The sequence below is a fragment of the Elephas maximus genome, chromosome 19 (genome assembly GCF_024166365.1).
Source record: "Elephas maximus indicus isolate mEleMax1 chromosome 19, mEleMax1 primary haplotype, whole genome shotgun sequence".
Classification (NCBI taxonomy): domain Eukaryota; kingdom Metazoa; phylum Chordata; class Mammalia; order Proboscidea; family Elephantidae; genus Elephas; species Elephas maximus.
Genome location: NC_064837.1, coordinates 22,378,639 through 22,400,843, shown reverse-complemented (window position 1 = coordinate 22,400,843; position 22,205 = coordinate 22,378,639). Strand labels below are relative to the sequence as shown.

Below are 22,205 nucleotides of genomic sequence, written 5' to 3'. Positions count from 1 at the left end.
GACCCACTCAGGTGCCCTGCCGCCCCCAGGTTGAGGCCTGGCGATGTTAGACTGGAGCTCCATCATCAACTCAACTGGCAACTACTTGGGGGGACCGCGTAAGGAAGCCCCTGTAAGTCACAGATTTGTGGGAGACATCTGAAACAACACGTTCTCACTCCATTTCCAAGTTTTGGGCTGGACATCGCAATCCTCTCTCCACCCACGTTCCCGTCTTTCTTCAAAATCCTGAGCCAGGCCAAGAAGAGCACATCGGGAGAGGGCAGCAGAGCCGGCGCCCCGCTGCTGGGGCGGTCCGGCCAGCCTTCCCCTCTGGAGCGAGGCCTAAGTTTCCTCCACTTCACGGTGACCAAAGTGGCCACCGTCGGACGAACGACGAGAGCGAGGGTGGAGGTGGGGAACAAAGCAGGCCCGAAGCCAACTCCAGCCTCCCGGACTTTTAGGCCTGGGGAGGTCGGGACCCGGAGTCCTCCGACGCTCCTGGAGGTTGTGACTCTATTTGCGAGGGCGGGAGTGGCATGGGCAGAAGATGAAGCAACAGAGCTGGAACCCTCTCCCTGTCCGCAGCTTGGACTTTGTGATTCTGTCCCTCTTCTACTGGCTGGTCACATGGACAAGTCTGAAGCGGGTTTGCCAGGGGAGCTTGCCCGTCTCCCCTCGCCTGGACCACCCGGTCCACAGGGATCCCATCTCCCGCTCTTGCCCGCAGCTGCGCTCTGCTGGCCGCGGGGATGCGCCGGGGCGAATCCCGCCGCGGTGGAGGCGGTCCCCGCTCGCCCTCCACAGCTGCGCCCGCCGGCCTGGCTCCCACTAAACTTTTCCGGCTCCAGGTCTAGGACGCGTGCGCGCCGGGTCCGCTGCTGTGGGCGGGCAGAGGCGGGGCGACAGTGGCAGGGCGCTCTGGGGGCGGGGCGAGGGATGGACGCGGAGTCGGCGAGTACGGGAGCGCGGGAGGGGGTTGTGGGAGCGCGCGCGAGCCCGGGTCTACGTGGGCGCGCGGGCGGCGCGGGGGCGCTGGGGCAAGGCCGCGCGGCGCGCTCCCTAGCTGGCGCCGCGGCTGGCGGGACCCTGCCGGGGGCCGCTGGGGATGGCGCCTCCTCCGCCTTCGCCCCAGCTGCTTCTCCTGGCAGCCCTGGTGGGGCCCCTGGGTCCCAGTGAGGTAAGGCGACCCGCTCCTGAGAAGGCTTCGGCCCGGGATCTCAAAGCGTGCTTTGCCGAAAGTTAGTCCTGGAAGGAGTGGCACGCAGAGGGGAGACTAGGAGTCCCACCCTGGCGGGATGGGCCTGGGGAGGCAGCGGCAGGGCCCTCGCTGAGACCAGTGCCCCAGCTCTGTGCCTTGGACCCACAGGTGGTAGCTGGGCCGGCGGAGGAGGCAGGAGCCCTTTGTCCCGAGGGCCCATGGCCTCTGCCCCCACAGGTAGGAGTCCTGGAGGGCTGGGAGAAAAGGATTGCTGAAGGGATAACCCCCTCCCGCTATAGCCTCGCCATACTCTCCTGGGTCAGTCACCCTCTGGGGACCTCTACCGGTCCTTTCTGCCCTAGTCACCGGCGTCTCCATCCCAACCTGACGTTTGGGGCCTACGGTCCTCTCCCCACCACACCCACAGAGTCCCGCAGTTGCCCTAAACTCTCTTCTTTCCCGATGTACAGGTGTCACCAAGAGTGACATATACACGGATGCTCCCAGGGCTGGTAAGTACAAGCAGGGACCCATCCTTGGGTGTGCGTATTTGGGAAAAGCCAGCACATTGCAGGCTTCCTCCACCTTTTCTGCTCACCAGCTCCATTCCTCATCTCTTCCCTCAGGAAGTGACAGTGTTCCTAGTCCCCAGTCTTGCCCTAGTCCCAGGACTAAACATATAGGTGAGCCAGGGGCCTCTGTCCTCTGTAATGGTGTGGCAGGAATGCTGCTGGGTAGCTGGCAGGCTGGGCAGGTGGCTGCAAGTGCAAGTGAAGGTAGAAAAAAACAGTTCCACACCCCAGCTCCCCCATGTGACTGTGGGCGGTCTCCTGACTTCTTAGGGCCTCAGTTTTCTGTAAGAGAAAATATTAATACCGTCCTACCTGTAAGAATTAAATGAAAAGTGACAGCATTTTGCAAAGTACAAAGGTATATCTTGTAAGGAGTGTGCCTCAGGTTTGTTGTTGTTAGTTGTCACCGAGTGATTCTGTGGCACTCCCGTGTGCCTCAGGTTACTAGACTGAACTGTGGGTGTCTGCCTCTCAGTCCTTATTGCCAATAGTCAGATGTCTTCTCTGTCTGTTTGGATTTTCCTTTGAAATACGTAACTTTTTTGATCATCTGTAATAGCTTGATGGCAGTGGGTTGGTGGGAATAGCTCTAGGCTAAGAGATGTTGCTTCATGCCACTCCCTGATTCCATTCTTCAGCCCTTTCATCAAGTCATTCCACTGTTTGGAAACCTTCAGGACTTCTTATTTCCTTCCTTCTCATGGCCATACTCCCCTGCCTGCCTTTATTACCAAAAAAAAAAAAAAAAAAACCCGTTGCTGTCCAGTCGATTCTGGCTCATAACTACTCTATAGGACAGAGTAGAACTGCCCCGTGGGGTTTTCAAGTTGCAGCTGCTAGATTCAGACCGTCTACCTTTTCATTAGTAGCCACTGCACCAGCAGGGCTCCCCCTGCCTTTATAGTTAAATGAGCCTTGAATGACCTCTCCAAATCTTTGGTTCCCCTCCTATCATGTTGGTTTGCTCACCACACACAATGAGTGCCAGGCTCATGCCCACCTCTGTACCTTTGCTCCTGTTTATTCTCCTGCACACCTGGCCTATCCTAACCTCAAGTGTGTGGCTCCCTTCCCTCCCACCATCCAGCCCCATACATCTTCAGAGGTTAGTGCAGGCGTCGTCAGTCCTTTGAAACCTTGCCTGACCATGCCAGGTCTTATCCATCACCTCCTTCTCTGAATTCCTATACTGCTTACAACCACTGTCTCATAATTTAACAACTCTGTGATCACTTTGAGTTTAGTTTGCTATATTGTTTGCACTAGTTTTGTTTGCCTGAGCTTCTCACACATTCTTTGCAAGCAGAGTCCCGGAGTTAGTCCTCTTTTGGCATCTATTACAGCATTTAGCGCAGCTCTGAGCACCTGGTCAGCTCACTAAAAGAATAATTAATGACTGATGATGTGAATTCCCATCCTGGGGGTTGTGCACCTGCTTCCTGTATGTCCTGTGTTGGGATGCTGTTGGCAGATTGAATGTATAGATCCGATAAATAAATGGAAGACCTGGTCTCCACTGGGGACAGTTATAGTCTAGACTGGGAACCTGTAGAGCCATCATTGCAGGTACCAAGAAATAGAGCTGAAAGAATGTGACCTGAATCCAACAGGGCTACCCAGGCACGAAGTCTTAAAGTTGTGAGCTTTGAGGGGTGGCACTTGATGGAGAGGAAGGGTAGAAGGAACACTCAGAGGCAAGAGGGAATGCATGCCCGCACCCAGGATCCTTTGTTCTTTCCTGGGTCCCAAAGGTGGAAGGCCATCTGGGAGTTCCTTTAAACTGCTCTCCCCCACTCCCCCAGGATAGGAGAATTTAGGATGCCCAGGGAGGGAGCTGGGCCAGGGTTGATGTCTCTCTGCCTTTCTTTCAGGCTGAGGATGTTAGCTTCCTGTACCACCCCTGTGCCCACCCCTGGCTGAAGATCCAGCTTGCCCTCCTGGCCCATGTCTGTGTGGCTCAGCCCTCATTGGTCCCTGACTCCAGCCTCACTCGGGATCGGGTAAGTGGTTGATGAAAGGCACTGGCAGAAGGCTGCAGCCCCCTATGCACAACTTTGTAAGAAAGGAGACTTCAGGGGCTTCCTCTTGCTTGCTCCCTACTTGCCTCAGCTCTAACAGTTACCTCCTTCCATAGCCCTTGGTACTGTCAGCGTGGGGGGTGGCGCTGGAGATGGCATGGGTGGAGCCAGCCTGGGCTGCCCACTGGCTAAAGAGATGGTGGCGACGGAGGAAGAAGAAAGCATGGCCCCACTCCGACGGCCTTTCTGGGCCCTCTCCCGTAGTGCCGACCTCAGGCAGAGGGCGGCTGTGCTGGAGAGGGTGTGTGCAGGTGAGGGGTGCTGGGCCCTGGCTTGGTGGGGGGTGGAGGGGTGTCATTGGGTTATCTGGAAATGGGCAGGGAAGGGCGACGGCTGCTTCTTCTCCCCACAGGCCCCGGCTTTGGCCTTTGCTCTTCGAAGCTGGCGGCCCCCAGGGACAGAGGTGGCATCTAGAGGGCCCAGGCAGTCTTCTTCAGACGGTGCCAAGAGGCGGGGCCTGCGGGCTGCCCTTGGTCTGCAGCCCACCCCCTCAGCCCCAAAGCTCTCCTCTGCTTCTCCACAAAACTGGGAGGCCAAGCAGCCCACACTGGGCACCCTGGGTGAGGCGGGTAATGCCCCATCAGTGCGCACTGGCTCCCTGCTGCCTGGGGGGCCTGAAGGCAATGCCAGCTCTAGGACACAGGCTCAGGGACCCAAAGGTCAAGGCAGCCCAGGAGGCTGTGCCTGTCCCAGCCAGGTGTCCCCGGCCCCTCGGGCAGCAGCACCCCCACGGGCCGCCAGGGTCCCCACGCCACGCACGGAGGAGGCCGCCTGGGCTGCCACGGCCCTGACCTTCCTGTTGGTGCTGCTCACCCTGGCCACGCTCTGCACTCGGCTGCACCGAAACTTCCGACGCGGGGAGAGCATCTACTGGGGGCCCACGGATGACAGCCAGGACACAGTGGCTGGTGAGCAGCTCCCGCCCCCTGCCGCGCCCCGCCCCGCCTCTTGGCTTCCCTGCCCTTGACTGTCCCCACCCCCCACAGCTGTGCTGAAGCGCAGGCTGATGCCCCCACGCCGCGTTAAGCGCTCCCGCCGGAGACCCCTCCTCCCACCCACGCCGGACAGCGGCCCGGACGCGGACAGCTCGGACTGACCTCGCCCCAGCCCTGCCACAGTGGCAGCCGGGCTCCTCGGGTGGGGAGGCCACGACCTCTGCCACGTGGACCGCGCGCAGGGGGCCCCCTAGCGGCCAGATGAAGTAGTCCGCTCTCAGCGTGGAAAAAACTGTCTTCCTCCATTGGAGGAGGGAGAAACCCAGGGAAAAAGAGGAGCCCTTTCAACCTTCCTGCCAAAGTTCCCTGTTTCTAATTAAATTATTTTAGTAGAGTCTGGAGTTGAGTTTGTCCATCTGCCAGATACACACACTCCCATCTAGGGCACTGGTAGTGGGCCGTGGACGTTGTGTTTGAGCACCTGCCAACTGGCCTTCGACAAATATTTTAGGAGTGGGATAGAAACCCCCCCACTGTAACACTTACTGCCAGGCTCCTCTTCTAAAAGACAAAGGTTCTCAATGCGGGGGCTTCCCTGACATGGGACTTCAGGCTTTGCCAGCCAGGTTTGTTTCATGTCTGCCATGGCCCTTCCCCCTTAATCCTCTGAAGTATCAGAACCACCACCATGGTCACTTATTTATTTTTGATACAAATGTACATGACACATGTCTTGACAGTCAGCCCACCCACCACCACACAGGTAAGGCCTGGCCCCCCAGGGAAGAGGTGGGGTGGGGAGAGGAGCTGGTACGTGCTGCCTTCCCAGGCTGCAGCCCAGGCTCCCAGGCTCCCAGAGGGTGGGACCACAGTAGAGGTGCGGATGCTGATGGTGGGTGCTGGCCTCAGAGATGACAGGAATGGGGCTAACACCCACAGCTGAGCTGGGGACCCTGGGGAGCCAGCCCCAGGCTCGGGTGCTCAGTTCAGCCCCAGCCAGTACAAGTTCCCTTTCCACGAGGGAGGGCAAGGAAAGATGGGAGGAAATGATGTCCCCTTAAGTTCACAGAGAAGGGGTACAGGTGGGGGGGAGAGAAATGAGGGGAGGCAGCTGGTGGGACCACAGCTGGTTACCTCGGCAGGCCCTGGCCCCAGGGTGGGGGAGAGGGAGGCAGATCCCCAACACTGGTCCCACTGCTCTGGTCCCTCACCCCTCACAGAAACCCAGACGGACCAGGCCTCTGGAACGGCACTGCCGCCCCGCACACTCACACAGGCACTCAGGGACACTCAGTTACCACAAAGTTAAAATTAAGGGATGGAAGAGAGACAAGAGAGAGGGAAAGAAAAAAAAAAAAGATTTTTTCCAGTGTTTGCTGCTGAGGCCCCCGGCACACAGGGTGGGGCCGTTTGGCATTAAAGAATGAGAGCAGCAGGGGGGCTGGTGGCTACAGGGCAGGGACATTCAGAGATTATGTACACAGGAGGGCGATGCCCCCGCTCAGCCCCAGTAGGGCTGAACTGGCTCATGGGGGTGGGGTGCATGTAGGGGGAGCTGCCCCAGTTGGAGTGTCCCCACCCTGACCCTTTGCTGAGGGTGCCCTGGAGAGCAAGGGGTTGGGAGTGATGCCTTCCAGGCCCCTGCACGCTAGAAGGGGAGGAGATGTTATGTACAGGGGAGAAGTGCATGGAATGTGGGGGACAGAAGCTCCTGCCACCCCACCTCCCCATTCTTGGGGCTTGAGGGGTTGGGCACCAGGGCGCCTGGCTGCCAGGGGAGCAGCGCAGCCTAAGGGCACTTGTGCCGGCGGCTCTGTTGGGGTGGGATTAGTGTCTGGAGTGGCCCTGCTCCCATGGCCAATGAGGTCCCAGGGTGTGGGTGAGTGTAGGGAGTGGTCACTGCTTCTTCTCTCGGGTGGTGATAGTGACCAGCTGTTTGGCAGCCTTGGCGATGTCATAAGCGCACTGGATCACCTGCTGAGTCAGCAGCTGGAAGTCCACAGGGGCCCCAGGCTCCGGGGGCACTGTCTTCCGGCACTCGCTTTGCAGCCGGTAGGCGCTGGCATTGAGCAGCCGCAGTGAGCTACGTACCGGCTCCAGGGCTGGCCTCTGGAGGGAAGCGGGGAGGGAGGCTGGGCCTTGGAGTTCAAGCTATGAGCCAAGACCATGGCCCAGCGTGTCCATTCCTCCACCCCGGTAGCCATCAGACCTGCCCTGCCCTGGGCCCTCCCACTCCTGCTCCTCTCTCTGGCCCTGTACCTTTGGGAAGAGAGAGGCCATCTCGGTCACAGCCAAGTGGATCTTCTCTGAGCAGGGCACAAAGCTGTGGTGGGGGGTATAAATGAGAGGGGCTCTCAAAGAAGGCTCCTGGGGACAGTGGGACACTGGCTGCTCTCCCACTGTCTGCACTGCCTCAAGCCAGTAAGCCTGCCCCCACCCATACCTGTCATGCTTGAATTCCTGGGCAGCCCGCAACAATTCCTGAATGTTTTTGGTGACCTGCTCCGTCTTCAGGATGACATCCTCTGTGCTGGGAAGCCCAGGGTCCAAGTCTTCATCCAGGCTTTCCAACTCTGGATGGAAATCTTCCTCCTTGCCCAGTTCTAGAAACCTCTTCCCTTCCAGTCTGAGACCAGGGGTGGGAAAGAGACATCCCGGCTGTGGGGCTGCTCGCCTACACCCTCAGACACCCTGGGGCCCTCTCAGCCTCCTCCCCTCAGGGTGCGAGTAGGGCTGGGGATGAGACCTAAGAGTGCCTCACCCAAGCAGTGGGTCCCCACTTTGTGTGTTCTCATAGTCGCTGTCTGCACCACTGCCATGGCGGGAAAGCTTGCTCTGGGGGGTGTAGGGGAAGGGGCCGTAAGTGAAATACAAGTTCTTGGACCCAGATGGCCCTCCACCCCACCCCCGCCACTCCCCTTGCCTCCCGTCCTACACACCAGTACAGCCCGTCTGTGGACACTGGGGATGGAAACGTTACCGGGTGGCGGCTTCCTTCCTGGGGGCACGACAGCAGCGGGGAGGAAGGAGTGAAGGGCACTGCTGAGGCTGACACGCCCTTCCGGATCTAAAACCCAGGACAAGGCTGGAGTCAGTCTCTCCTCAGTGAGGACAGGGACCCAGCTTCTGGCACAGAGACTGACACCCAGTGGAGGCTCGGAGCATCTTTGCGGAAATGGCCCTACCTTCCCCAGGTCCTGCTTACCCGGTAAAGGCCAGACGGCACATGCACTGAATAGATGGTGTCATCCTCCAGCTCCTGGGGGGAGGGGCACAGCGGGTGTCATGTGGGCCCCTGAGTTGCCCCCAACCCTCCACCCCACTTGAGACCATAAGAGCTCACAGCGCTGTGGTAAGGCTGTAGCCGCGTGGTAAGCTCGTCCCCAGGTGGGCCCCCAAAGGGCTTCAGGGCGGAGCCTGGTTCATACATGGAGAAGGCCTGGCGATCCCTGCGGTGGGCACTCCCACCAGGACCCACAGTGGAGTGTTCTGCCCTTTCACTGGGGAGGGGGGGTGCAGGCACAGGCCCCGACTGCTGCCGGATCTGCAGGTTCTCTGCCTGTAGCTTGTGGATCTACGAGCAGCCGCACATGGTGGTGTCAGAAACTCCGGTCCAGGCAGGGCCCCCCCAGCCCCCGCTCCCACCGAGGCTGCAGCCCTCACCTCCCTCTGCAGCCTCCGCAGCTCATCACTCAAGCTACTATTGACCTTCATGAGCTGCTGCACCTTTGCCTCGGAGGTAGCCAGGGCCTTCTTCAGCTCCAGGTATTCCTGCAGCGTCACGGCCCCATCGGACAAGTCTGAGGAGTCTATGCTCTGCAGAGTGGGACATAAGCCCGTTAGCCATTGGGGCAGGGAACCAGTGCCCTCAGGGGAATGCCATTGAGGCTGTGACCAGTCCGCTTGTCCCCAGAGCTCCTGGGGCACAAGAAGATGGCGCTGAGCCACAACGGAGGGGTGGGCCCAAGACAAAGGAATGGTCGGGGCCAGGCCAGGGAGGGGCAGCACTCAGACCCGGGCACGGTTGTTCCGAGTGGCGCTTGCACTGCGTAGGGGCTCCTGGTCCGTGTCCTCGTCGGAAGCCACACTGTCGTAGTCGTGCTGGTCGTCGAGGTCACTCTGGCTCCGTGCGGAGAGCTCAAGGTTGTCTGAGGACACAAGGCTGTCACTCAGGGGTCATGCCATCCCCACCCAAAGGGAGCCAGGGAATATCCTGGATGGAGCCCACAGCCCCCCAATCCTGGCCCCCACCTGTCGGGCTGCTCAGGCTCTTGCCCTGCTGTCTTCGCTTGGCCTCGCTGAGAATGTCGATGATCAAGGTGGCAAACTCTCGAGCGTTGAAGCGGGCTAACTTCTGTCTCCCCTGCAAGGCAGAAAGGGGCAGGCTGACATGAAGGGGCCCTTTGCGGCTGACACATGAGGTGGAGACAAGGCAGCAAGGCAGTTCCCGAGTATCCAATTCAACCACAGCCAGCTTCACTCTGCCAATCCTCCATGGCCACCTCCAGGGTGGGGGGCGGGGAAGGATACAGATTCAGGGTGGCTAGGGGGCTCTTATGAAGGGGCTGGAACCCCTAGAGCCTGTTCACCAAGAGCTCAAAAGGATAGCCTCTTCCTCATTCCCGAATCCCATGCCAACTAGGCCCTGAGGGAGGCCTCAGCCAGGGGTAGAGAAGCTGGCCCAGGACCCAACCCAGACAACAGCAGCAGCAGGTGAGGAAGGTCAGGGCTCACAGAGCGACAACCCCAGCAGGAGACTGCCTCAGGCCCCCACCCAACCCCTCACCTGATTCCGTGTGGCTGAGTACTCGGGGTTCACAGGCAGGAAAGGCACAGCACTGCGCTCTGTCACCAGGGTGCTGTGGTTTTGGGTTGCCAGCCATACTGTGGGGGAGGGGCAGGGAGAAGCTTGCCCGCAGTGGCCAGGTGCCACTCACGGCGCAAGGGAGGGGGGCCTTCCTAGCTCCTCCCCACATCCACAGTGCATAGGAGTTCAAAACGGAGGTGGTCTTGAGGTGTGCGAGGCTCAAAGCTCAGCTGGGTCGGGAGAAGACTGGGAAGGCCAGCTGTAGAACTGACAAGCAGGGCAGAACAAGGCAACTCCCTTCCACCAGCCCAACACAGAGTTTGGGCTAGAGTCTGGCTGTGGCCAGGGAGGAGTGATGTAGGGGGCGGGGCAGGACCAGGAAAGAGCCAGAGTGGGAGGGTGACTGGAGCTGAGATTGGGGGTGGGGGGTGGGCTGACAAGCTGGCTGCCTCCAGCTCAGCACTCTGCCTGGCTGGGGCCACTGCCCAGGCGGGCACACAGCTGGCAGGGCCTTAACTGCAGACCTGCTGAGCAGCCCAACCCCACACCCAGGCACCCTTCTCAGCCCCAGAAACCCAAACCAGGCCCTGGCCCCTCCCTAGCAGGGTAGGCACCCCAAAGCCACAAACAGCCTCCAAGCTCACCTGCGTCATTTTCTCTTCGATCCACCTCGTCGTACACATCCATGGCGAGTTCCTCAAAAAGCCGGTTGCTGAGCTGGAGGCAGAGTGGGGGCTCTGTGAGACGAACCCCCCTCCAGCCTGTTCCAATAAGGCCAGCTCACTAGAAAGTCCTAGGACATGGGGAATGGCTTGTGTCCCTGGTGTCATCTAGCTCCCAGTCTCAGAACCAGAAATTGGGGTGGTGATCTATGTGCCATGCTCCAAGGTGGGAGAGGACAGAGGGAGGCCAGAGCAGCTAATTCCCTCACAGGTCGGAGGTGGAGGTAGGGCCCTGGGAGCCCTAACACTTCAGGGGGCAGAGCCAGGGTCAAACACACACAGGTGGAGAGATTGAGAAGAGACTGATGTGGCTAGAGTAAAGGGCAGGAAGAGTGCCAGGCCAGAGATTTGGAAAAGGGCATCAGGTCAGAGCATATCTAGGACAAGCCATGAGAAAGGGGGAGCAGGAACAGTTGGGGGTTAACACCAAGGAGGGCTCTGAGGAGATTTACCGCCTGCAGCTTTTTCTTGGCAGCTTTGGCCAGCTCAGACAGGTCCAGGCTGTGGACAGAGGAGGGAGACAGTGGGGAGAGAGAGGCCAGATGTGAGAGGTGGCCTGGCCCCCACCAATGACCTCCCAAACACACAGGGACCCCAGGGAGACAACACTCCAGATGCAACATACCACACGCCTCCCTGCCCCACCCAACCTCCAAAGCCCGCACCACTGGCAGGCATGATATACCTCTGAGACATGCACTTTTGCCGAGATCTAAGTCCAAAGGAAGGCAGCAGAAGGAAGAACAGGACAGAGGCAGCAATTACCCAGGAGCAGGGCAGCACACGCCTTCCCACACCAGCTCAGACCCATCTCCATCCACATACCCAACCCCGAGTGCACAAAACTGCCCTCATCTTCCCCCCAACCGGCCCCTCCTCCTGCTCGTGCTTCCTCTCCATTTGTGGCACCACCCTTCACCCAGCACAAGGGTCAGTACACACCTGAGAGTCACCTGACACCTTCCACACCCTCAGTCCTGTGTCTGCTCCCCACATCCCGCCATCATCCACTCTTGCCTCAGCTTTTTGACACTTTCCTAAGCCATCTCCCTACTTCCTGTCTTGCCCCTACAGTGCTTCCTCCACCCAGCAGACAGGGTGATCTTTAACTGACACGACAGACTATACTACCCTTGCCTTAAAACACTTTAGCAGTGACAGCTGTGTATGGCATACTCCCTCCAAAAGCTCTGTTACGACGTAATGTGCTAAGTGCTTTGCATGCACTATCTTATTTAACCTTCTCAACAGCCCTGAAATACAGGTGTGGTCATCTCCATTTCATAGGTGAGGCAGTCAAGGCTCAGGGTGCTCAAGCAGCCTGCCTCAGGTCACACAGATACCTCCATACATCTGTTCTCAGGACCCCTCTGCCCTTGGGATGAAGTTGTAACTTTTGTCCAGGTGCACAGAGCCCGCCACGCTCCTGCCTGCCTCCATCCCAGCCCTGCTCCTGGGATTCCCTGCCTCCCACCTTCGGCTCCAGCTGCACGGGCGGCCTGCGGCAGTTCCTGGCACAGCATTTCTAACCTCTATGCCTTTGCCTCTCTAGCTGCGCTCCCCACACTGGACTCTAATTGTCTGCTGACTATGCCGCCTTCTGCTCTAGACTGGGAGCTCCTCAAGGGCAGGGTTCACCACGTCTGTATTATCTCCGTGCCTCCAGTGCCCAGCACAGCAGCTGGCACTGGGAAGATGCTCAGTTAACATTTCATTGAGCACAGGGCCATATGTGTTTGTCTTCATAGGCATGAGTGTACACACACACACCCCCGGGGCAGAACCAGACCAGAGAAAGGAGAGAAGAGTCTTAAGGTCTCAAAACAGAAGAGGTCTGAATTTAGGGATACAAGGTGGCCAGGCCTGACCATCCCCAGCTGTCCACACAGACCTCTGGGGAGGGACAGAGCCTCCTCTCTCCAGATTCAAGCCAGCACGCACAGCCTGGCATGAAGACGTGGCCATCACAGAAGTGGCCACCAGGTGGCGCAAGCAGCCACCTTGTGAGCTGGACAAGTGGTCGGTGGTATCCAGTTGCCTGGGCACCTGGGGCCTCTCAGATCAGAGGCATAAACACCTCATTCCCTCCTTTCCCTCCCCCGCCCCGCAAGCCCGTGCAACCTTCAGAGGCCTGTTCACGAGTCCCAAAGTTACTCGAATCTTTTCACAGAAGCAGCTTGTCTAAAGACTTCACAGCATGCTCAGTGCCAATGAAGCAGAGCCCGATACCTGCCCTCCCTTCCAGAGGTCTTTCCTGGCACCCAGGCCCTCCATGTTCTTGACAGGAATGGGGCACAGACTGCGCTGGTGATGTACTGAGCTAGATGGAATTTCCACCTGCTTTTTTGGGGCCCAGGATTAGAGTGAGGTCTGGGCTATGAAAGGCCTGTGCCTCTAGCCCCTGGGGATTGGGTGGTGGGGACTCAAGCCCTTGAAGCCTGGCAGAAGGGTGAGGGCTCTGGGTACGAGGCAGCCAGCATGGCATTTGATTGCCTCCGGGAGCCTCTGGGAAGGGGCATCAGGTGGGCACTCACCTGTCAGCCATCTGTGGGATGATGTAATGCCCATTCTTGTGATCTGAACAAAAATAAAAATGCCAAGTCACTGGTGCTGGGTAGCCTCAGCAGCTGGGAGCCCACCTCACTGCCCTGAGCAGGGGTTGGCACTCAGAAGTATCAGTGGGAAAGGGAGGAGGACAGGCCACCTCCAAGAGCTCTGGGAGCTCGCTGGAAGTTATGCCCACCCCCATCGCCGAGCCCCATGAACTGTAGCCCAGAGCCTGCAGCAATTCCACAGGAGCTAGTTGCCTAGCAACACTGTTTCCCAGCCAGCTTTGTCACCATGGCACCTGCTGCTGGGTGTGTCTGGGTCCCACCTGCCCGCCCCAGCCAGGCCCGCCGCCCCACCCTGCACTCTGCTTACCCGGCTTGCGTCCACAGAGGTAAAAGGCCAACCGGTCAGTGAGCTCATACTGGCACTCGACTAGCCTTTCCGCCAGCTCATGGTGCCCCGCCTGCCTGTGGGGAGGGGCATGGCTCAGCCCTGAAGCAGTAGCCCACACCCCCTGCCCACCCAAGCCTAACCCGCCTGCTGACCCTCACCTGGCATAGTCAATGGGTGTGCGGCCGTTAACATCAGGGGAGCCAGGGTCAGCTCCATAAACTACGAGCAGCTCGGCCTGCAGTGTCTGCCCCGCCTTGGCGGCCACGTGCAGAGGTGTGGTACCCTTCTCGGGGTGGAAGAAGTTGGCCTGGGCGCCTAGGGACAGCAGGCGCAGACACGTCTCCAAGTTGCCCGTCCGCACGCTTGAGTGCAGTTGCTGCAAGGAGCAGAGCACACAACAAATACACAAGGGGCACTCCCTACACTGTACCTAGAGCAGGCAGCTCCTGGGGCACCTACCAGCTCCTAGGGGCCCAGGTAAAATCAGGTTGTGCCAGGGAGGACAAAGGGCTTCCCACTGAGAGATAATGCCAGTAGTTAAAAATAGCTGCTGCCAGTCATCATCTGCCACGTGCTGGGTGCTCTGATTGGAACAGATACTGTCTATGACATAGATGCTATTACTCTGCTGCCATTTTACAGATAAGGAAACTGAGGCTCTGCAAGGCTAAGCAGCTGCCTTGAGTTTTCATAGCATCTGAGTGGCAAAGCTGGGTCTTGGGCTCAGTGGTGACCAAGGAGAGGCCTTCAGGGTGTTGTGTGAGGCAAGAAGAGGAAAAACCCACCCACTCCATCCTGGGGCCCCTCAAACCTTGCTGAGGTCTTTAGCGGTGACCCCGTCATCGTCCCGACAGGGAAGCTTGTGCACAAATGCCAGCATCTGGTACTTGGCCCTGATGAACTCAGACTTGATAGGGCTGCATGGGGCACACGGAGAAATGGGGAGCAGGGTGGGAGAGGCTGGTCACTCGGCCACCTCCCAGGCCCAGACTGTGCCACCGCTGCCCACCACCCCTGCAACTCCACTCACTGCACTTTGTCTTGGGGGTTGGCTTTGCGTCGGCCGCTCTGCACTTGTGCGGGGTCCAGCAGGGAGTGCTCCCAGATGGAGTTGGCCCCGTTGCTGGCGAGCGTGTGCACCATCTGCAGGGGACAGGTGCCAAGTGACAGAGTGCCCACTGCAGCCCAGCATGGCTAGAAACAGGACCAAGGGGACCTACTGTGTGCCTGGCACCATCACACCTCAATCCAGTCACGCCACCCTAGGGCACGAATCCTATTTAGCACTCCCAGTCACGTGGTGAGTATGGCAAAGCTCAGAGAGGTTAAGCACCTGGCTCAGCATTACAGGGCCAGGCTGGTAAAGGGCATGCCTCTAGTGCTGGAAGCCTTCTCTCTGTGGGGTGAGCAGATGGATCAAAAGTGCCAGGGTCAGGCTCTGCCCAGGGTGGGTGTGACCACTGGAAGCTGCAGATTTCAGCCGGTTGTGCATGGGGGTGTGGGGAAATGTGCTGGAGCTGGGTACCCTCAGTCTACAGGGAAGGAAGAACGACCCGGCCCGGCCCCATACCTGCAGCAGCGTGGGAGGCCAGGCGCTGTGGCGAAGATGCTTGACGATGGAGATGTGGCGCCCGAGGCTCCGGTGCACGCTACAGCACTCGTCACACACCAGCACACCCCTGCTGATGGAGGCCCAGCCCGGGTCTGCCAGGGACGGAACAAAGGTCGGCCATAGCCAGGCCATGGGGAGATGTCAGGCTCCTGAGCACCCGTCCTGGGCCTGCACTATGCTTAACACTTCAAACACATTCACTCACTCAGTCCCCACCAGCCAACAAGATGGGAACCATCACTACCGTCCAGGTTACCAGTTGCCATCAAGTTGACCCGGAGGCAGGGCAACCCCACATGTGTCAGAGCAGATCCGTGCTCCATAGTTTTCTTTTCTTTAATTTGTTTTGTTGCTGTTGTAGAGAATATCACAGCAAAACGTACACCAATTCAACCGTTTCTGCATGTACAATTCAGGGACACTGATTACATTCTTAGAGTTGTGCAACCATTCTCACCCTCCTTTTCTGAGTTGTTCCTCCCTCATTCGCAGAAACTCGCTGCCTGCTAAGGTTCCTATCTAATCTTTCGGGTTGCTGTTGTCACTTTGATCCCACACAGATAGTTCTTAAAAAAGTATAATGCTCAAGGCAGACTTTTTTTTTTTTTTTCCACTAGTTAAGCTAACCTACTGTTTGGTTTTAAGATGACTTTAGGGGATATTTTTGGTTTAAATCTTAAAGATTATCTCAGGACAATAGTTTCAGTGGTTCATCTAGCCCCCACGGCTCCAGAAAGTCGGGAATCCGTGAGAATCTGAAATTCTGTTCTGCATTTTCCCCGTTTTGATTAGGATTCCATAGGGTTTTTAATGACTGGTTTTTCAGAAGCAGATCACCAGGCCCTTCTGCCAAGGTGCCTCTGGGTAGACTCAAACCTCCAACCTTTTGGTTAGCAGCTGAGCGTGTTAACTGCTTGCAACACCCAGGGACTCCTACACCTGGGTTTCAAAAACTAAACCTGCTGATATTGAGTTGATTCCGACTCAGAAAGACCCCACGTGTTACAGAGTAGAACTGAGTTCCATAGTTTTCCTGGTTATAATCTTTATGGAAGCTGAAAGCCAGGCCTTTTTTCTGCAGCACTGTTGGGTGGGTTCAAACCTTCTTATAGCCAAGTGCAAGCCATATGTGCCACCCAGGCACCTTTACCCAGGTTATCAATGAGGTAGAAGGGGTTTTCCGAACAGCACACAGCTAGGGGCTGACAGAGTGTGCCTTTTCCTACACATCCTTGCCCCTCTGGGAACATGCAGCCCCCTGGGTCCACCCAGTGAGCAGAGCTTCTTGTCTTGCCAGCCCCACAGCCCTTCCCCAGGGAACAAAGCTGCTGCCCCAGCCCTTCCCCAGGGAGGCAGGAGTCCCCTAAGGAACGCTGAGCTAGTGACCCTGACATCCCTGGGCACCGCACCTGGTGACCCAGGCTGGGTCAGAGCCACATCTCTCCCACATGTAAGTTTCTGTTGGGACCACTGGCCCACCTGCCTGACCCATCTCGCCCCTCCATGGGCTCCTGCCTCTGCCCTTGCCCCCTGGCAAGCGAGGAATCCCTCCATGCCTGAGTCTTCTGCTACCGTCACTGATGGGGTAAGCCCAGCTTAAGAAGAAGGGAGGGGGCAAAGGAACCAACGTTTATCGAACATATACTATAAACCAGCTGGGTACCTTATGCATGATGCCTCTTACAATAGCCAAGTAAAGTAAGAAATGCTCTCCCTGTTTCACGGATGAGGGAAGTGGCTCAGAGAGGTTGCGTGGCTTTCTCAAGATCACACAGCTAATGAGTGGCATTGCTGGGATGTGGACCCAGGCACTTCGATGCCAGAGACCATGCCATGTCTCCCTGCTGTCCCCTTGCCCTTGCCTAGTGAAGGGGGCAGCCCAGACAGGTGAAAGCCCTGGGAGCCACTCTCCACCCCTTGAGGAGAAGTGAACTTCGGAAACAAGAATGGGTGCCAGGGCTGGGTGACAGATCCCGGGGTCCTTCTCAAGGGAGGGGAGATGCCACCCATCCCAGGCCCCTCGGGAGAAGGGGAGGAGACAGCTGCACACAACTCAGGCTGCGGAAAGGTCACAGGGAGAAAGCAGCCATTGTGTGCAGCCAGAGAGTGGGGGCAGGGAGCCTGTCTCCCAGGACACTCTGCTCTATCCAGGCCCCCGCCCAGGCTCAGGAAGCCCTGTCCTGAGGGGGTGGGCTGGCTCTCTGCCCTGCCCTGTGGCCGCCCAGGGAATCCAGAAGTGGGCTCCCACAGGGGAAGGGCAGGCTTGGGGCAATAAGAGCCTCTCCCAACCAGAAGGTGGTTCTCGGACCCTTTTCCCCTTTCCCCCAAGGCCTTCCATATCAAAGTTCCCAGGAGAACTATGAGGAGACTGAGTCAAGGGCCACAGCAAGTGCACCCCCATGAGGCGTGGAAACTGGAAATGAGCCGGCTTAGCTCTTTGAGTCTAGGCCTTTAGGGGTACCCTGTACAACAGGGTGACCTCAGCTGGAGCTGAGGAAGGATTTAGACCAGAAGGGGCTACTATAAGGGAGGATGGAGAATTTCCCCTAAAGGGCAGGGCTGAGGTGGAAGCAGAAAGATGGATAAGGTGGGAACAGAGAGATGGACAAGGTGATGCCCATACACCTTCCTGGGGGGCTGATTCCAGGCCCCCAAAAAGAAGGGGTCCAACATCTATACCAAGAGGGGGAGCTCTCAGGCATACTTTTGTGTTACCTTTCCCCAAACACTGAGCTGCCCCAGGCATGGAAAGCTCCCTTCCCCCACCCCCAAACCTCACTGGGTCAGGGGTCTGCCCGCCAGCCACCTCCAGCAGCCCAGGCAGGAAGCCGGGAATGACGCAGCCCAAATTCCTCTTGTTGAAATGGTGGGGTTTCCTGTTAAGTAGGGAGCCGCCCAGGCCAGAATCATAAATGGGCCATCCTGAGGCCTCCACCCCCAGGCCTGTGGCCCCACAAGAGAAGCCAGGCCTGGAAATGTTGGTCAGATATCCAGGGCCAGTAGTCTAAGAGCCCCAGACGGATTCAGGGAACTTGGTCCAATGCATTGCTTGTAACTCCAGCCCAGCCTGGGGAGGGGTCTTCCCTCTCCTCCATGGTGGCCGTGGTAGAGGATCATGATCAGAAACAGGAAGGGCAGGCAGAGGATGCTGTCCTGGTCTGGGTCACACAGGGGTCAGCTTGGTTCTGGATGACACATATGAGAAACTCACCTTACCCTTACTAGTTTCTCCCTATGCCCACCTGGCCTTGGGCCTACCCAAGCAGGAACCCCATCCCCCACCCCGGCCAGTTCCTAAGCAGAGGAGCAAGAAGGGTTCCTGAAAGGCAAACAGCAGTTGTATTAAGGTTAAGGGACCCTTAACCTCAGGAGATTTCTGGACCAAACTCGGGGCAGAAGAGACTGGTAATGTAGAGGGCAGGGAATATGGTGCCCCCTTGGTATCCATCAACCCTCCCCCTGGGCTTCTGCCTCCACAGTCAGGATGGAGGTCTGGTATATGTAGGTAGCAGGAGGGGTCTTAGAATAATGTCAACCTGTGCCAACACCACAGAGGCCTCTACTAAGGTGAATTCATGTCCCCAGCTCACCCTCCAGTCCCAGCTGGACACAAAGAAAAAACCATTAGTGGCCTCTAGGGCCATTAGATCTCCAAATAAAGGCCAGCCTCAGCCTCCCTCACTTTTGCTCTACTGCGCCCAGGCCCAGATCCTCACTAGAGAAGTGGGAAAAGCCCACCATCTGGAAAACAGGCAGGAGTAATCCATGTGGAGAGACGCCAGTATGGCTGTTACTTTGAGGGGGCACTGCTGGAGGAAGACACGAGGAACTGGAGTCCTGAATATGCTCTGTGTCTTGATTAGAGTGGTGATTACACCGGCATACACACGCACCAACAAACATACATCAGGCTGAACACGTACAGCGCAGGCATTTTACCATATACACGTTACCGCTCGGTAGAAAAGGGAAAAAAGCCCACAATTCACCCCATTCCTCCATCTGTGTTGTTAAGAGACAACTGAGCCTGCAGGTTGTCCCGTAACATGTCACCAGCTGGTGGCCAGCCTTGCTCACTCGAGGTGCCCATAGAATGGGCATCTTCATCTCTGTGTCCAGGGCTGCCATAGTGGAAAGGTCAAGATGATTGGCCCATGGGTCAGGAGTAGGCCCCTGAGAGCCGGGCTGGGGCTGTGTGGCACAGTAGGTGGAGGAGGAGGAATGGGGAACACTTCCCAACCCCTGCCCCTCTTGCGGAGTCTCAAGGGCAGGCAGGGATGTGCCTGGCAAGAGAGCAGCCATGCCATGTTCAGCTGCTTTGCCACATATTCACGCTGGTCCCCTGTGCCCAGAACTGAAAGCAGAGGAAGGACAGGTCCTTTAGGCTGTACCTCATCTTTCACCTCCATGCCCCCTAAAATTAGCCAACCACAAAAAGACTACCACCCCACTCCCAGGCTGGACTGCAGGACTCCTATCACATTGATGAGTCTGTGACCCTGGGCGGGAAGTGCACAACCAAGGCTTGGCCCTGGGCCTGGACTCCAGATTGCCGGGTATCCTTAGCTCTTACCTGGGCTGCTATGGTACCTGGAGAATACCCTCCATGCCAGGACTAATGTTGTACAGTGGGAGTACGGGATAGTCCCAAGCAGCCAGCCCGGGTCCTGACAAGCATCCAAACACCTGGGGAGTGCCTGCTATGTGCCAGACACCATAGTAGGTGCCAAGGTGCGGTGGTAAGACTGGCAGCACTCTGCCCACCTCACCATCCTCACTTTCTCATCACCTGCCTCTTCCTGACCTATATTCTGGTTCAGGGGGAAAGGAGGTACCTGGGGCACAAATATTTCTGTCAGGGACAAGGACTGAGGACACACCAGCTTCCCACCACTCCTCCCCAGCCTACTGGGCACCCAGAGACTTCAGGCAAGTACTCAGATGCAATGGAGAAAGGACAACTGCATTGCTGACGCTGCCCTCCGTCCCTCTGCCCCAGGGTCAGGACCGCAGACTTGGAGATGGGTTGTTATTAGTTGCCACTGAGTTGGCTCCTACTCGTGGCAACGTTACGCACGGCAGAAAAAAAAGTTGCTCAGTCCTGAATCATCTCCATGATCTTTCATGTGTTTGAGCCCATTACTAAGATTATTGTGTTGATCCATCCTGTTGAGAAATTTCTGGAGATGGGAGGACCCTCAAAAACTATTTCTAGTCAAATTTCTTTGCCTTACAGCTGAAGAAACTGAGGCCCAGAGTGACGGAAGTCTAGTCAAGGGTTACAGAGTAAGCTGGAAACAAAGGCAACTCTAAAATCCAGGCTCCCCTTAAGGGTCACCACTAAGCTCCCCACAGTGCTTCTTGGTGCCCCACACTATGCCCACCCAGTAGAGATGGCAAATAGCCTGGGACAAACAAAAGACAAGCTCTCCTCTTAGCCCTTCCATCCCTCAATCTGCCCGCAGCTGGGGGGAAGGGGTTATAGTTTTCAGTCAAAAAAGGGCAATGGCACCCTACCCGATAGCTCCTCCAGGGCCCTCCAGACTATTACATTCCCCCAGAGGAGGCCTCAGGGTCATAAGCACCCACAAAGCCCTCATGCCTGTGCCCTGACAGGCATGCACCATTTCTAAACACTCTAGCTTGGTGCAACGGGAACCACCAGAACATCTGTGGGGCTCAACCTGTTGGGGTCCCACCCAAGGGGTGGCTGGAAGTTACGAGCACACAGAACATCATCTCACACCCACACCCTGAATTGTGCCTGCTGTCACCCTGGAGTTCAGAGACTCCTGAGTCTTCTCAGGAAGACAGCTCCTTTTCTAAAGAGAACGGACAAGTGTCAGGGCTTCCTTCCCCGGGCTAGCTGCTGAGCTCCAGCACAAGCACATCAGAAAGGAGCAGCTTCTGAGGTCACTGCCCCTCACTTCCTCAGGAGGCCAGGGGGGTTCACACTAGCCAGAACCCAACTCTGCTGGGAAGGGAAACACCTCAGTATACACAGCCAGGAAGCAGGCCAGGAAGCCAACCTGATTCTGGGAATTTGGCACCCCTTGCCACTGCCCCCTACCTGATCCTGGTCAGATCCTGACTAGGGGGCTGGGAGGGGTCTGTGCCCAGGCCGGGACAGTTCCAAGCCCACCTTCCCAAGTAGGCCTCACTGGTGAGCAGGAAAAGCCGAGTCCAGCTGTTTCCAGTCACCAGCAGACCTACGATGTCTCCAGGGAAGATGCCCAGGCTCGTACTGACCCTGAACACCAGGCCTTACAGGGGGCCCCAGCCTTAGGAGCCAGAGGCAGGGAGCCCTAGGAGTAACCACCCCTCATCTGTTCCTGAGGAAACAGTACCAGGGCCCCACCGCACATCAACCCAGCTCTCTGCCCCTTGCCCTCGCCACCCCGGCGGGAGCGCAGACCATGCGAGCAGCAGGTGCAAGGCGCGGGGGTGGCACTGAGATGACACAAACCACCCTCGCCCTCACCTTCGAAATCCTCCGGGCCTTCGCCACAGCCCTCCTGCCACCCCAGGCTGGAGCTTCCGTTTGGATACTGAGATGGAGGTGTGGGGGGGGGGACAGCTAGCTGCCCGCCTCCCTCAGGCTGAGGGGTGGGAGGAGGCGCCGGGAACGTCCTTCCCCGATTGTCCACGGACGCGAGGGGACAGGGGGCCCCCAGGCCGGCCCACCTGCCAAAGACGCGGCTCCGCAGTGGCCCGGGCGGGGACGAGGCCAGAGGCCGCAGCCCCCCGCCCCACCCTCCGGCCCCGCATGACGCTCCCGCCAGGCCCCGGCGCCCGCCCGGCGGCGGCCTCTGTGCGCGGTCCCGCCCCCGGTCCGCTTACCCAGTGCGCTGCAGTCCGCACACACCTCCGCTCGTGGCCCCTTCCGGGACATCCTCAGCGGCGAGGCGGCCGCAGCCCTCTGGGCCAGCGTGGGGGGCGCGGGCGGCGGGCCCGGGCGGCGGCGGTGGCCCCTGCTGCCTGGCCCGGCTCCCGCAAGGCCCCGGCTAGGCTCCGCGCGCCCGGCCAACCGTTCGCCGCTGGGGCCGGCCCGGAACCCGCGGTGCCCGCCCGCTCGCCCTCGGGCGCCCTCCGCCCCGCGCCGCCCCGCGCCGCCCCGCCGCCGCTCGCCGCTCGCTCTCTCCGCCCCCTACGCGGCTCCGGGCCGCTCCTGCAGGAAGCGGCGCAGGCCCTGCCCACCGGGGGAGGGGCAGCCCACCCCGCCCGCCCCGCCGCGCCTCCCGGAGAAAGGAAGCCGGGAGCGCGGGCGGCAGCGGGCGGGGCCGCTTAAAGGGGCCGCGGTCCCTCGGCCTCGCCTGCGGCCCCCGCATCTGCTCCGGCGGCCCCCAGGCCCAGAGG

At 58.5% G+C, this 22,205-nt stretch overlaps 2 protein-coding genes across 6 annotated transcripts; one reads left to right on the top strand and one right to left on the bottom strand.

Moving 5' to 3' along the window:
- The first annotated feature begins 1,010 nt into the window (after positions 1–1,010).
- On the top strand, positions 1,011–5,173 carry TP53I13 (tumor protein p53 inducible protein 13). 3 transcript variants are annotated; one of them, XM_049861173.1, is made up of 7 exons: positions 1,011–1,159; positions 1,349–1,417; positions 1,651–1,692; positions 3,624–3,752; positions 3,887–4,081; positions 4,183–4,738; positions 4,817–5,171. In XM_049861173.1, exons 1-7 carry the CDS (start codon positions 1,088–1,090, stop codon positions 4,924–4,926), a joined length of 1,173 nt encoding a protein of 390 aa, XP_049717130.1. In that variant the 5' UTR covers positions 1,011–1,087; the 3' UTR covers positions 4,927–5,171. The 3 variants fall into 3 exon arrangements, with proteins under 3 accessions (XP_049717130.1, XP_049717133.1, XP_049717132.1); XM_049861176.1 differs by lacking the exon at positions 3,887–4,081 and having other exon boundaries at positions 4,817–5,173; XM_049861175.1 differs by lacking the exon at positions 1,349–1,417 and having other exon boundaries at positions 4,817–5,172.
- A 279-nt stretch (positions 5,174–5,452) lies between these two features.
- Positions 5,453–21,950, bottom strand: GIT1 (GIT ArfGAP 1). Of its 3 annotated transcripts, none has more exons than XM_049860457.1 (21): positions 21,690–21,950; positions 14,808–14,941; positions 14,268–14,380; positions 14,049–14,154; positions 13,396–13,613; positions 13,217–13,311; positions 12,829–12,871; positions 10,980–11,006; positions 10,747–10,795; positions 10,217–10,289; positions 9,552–9,649; positions 9,017–9,128; positions 8,780–8,913; positions 8,429–8,581; positions 8,109–8,339; positions 7,971–8,024; positions 7,746–7,832; positions 7,527–7,600; positions 7,209–7,391; positions 7,025–7,088; positions 5,453–6,874 (listed from the first exon to the last, which is right to left on the bottom strand). In XM_049860457.1, the coding sequence occupies exons 1-21, from the start codon at positions 21,739–21,741 to the stop codon at positions 6,662–6,664; spliced, it is 2,313 nt and encodes a 770-aa protein (XP_049716414.1). In that variant the 5' UTR covers positions 21,742–21,950; the 3' UTR covers positions 5,453–6,661. The 3 variants fall into 3 exon arrangements, with proteins under 3 accessions (XP_049716414.1, XP_049716413.1, XP_049716412.1); XM_049860456.1 differs by having other exon boundaries at positions 8,474–8,581; positions 21,690–21,837; XM_049860455.1 differs by lacking the exon at positions 10,980–11,006 and having other exon boundaries at positions 21,690–21,837.
- Positions 21,951–22,205: the final 255 nt, after the last annotated feature.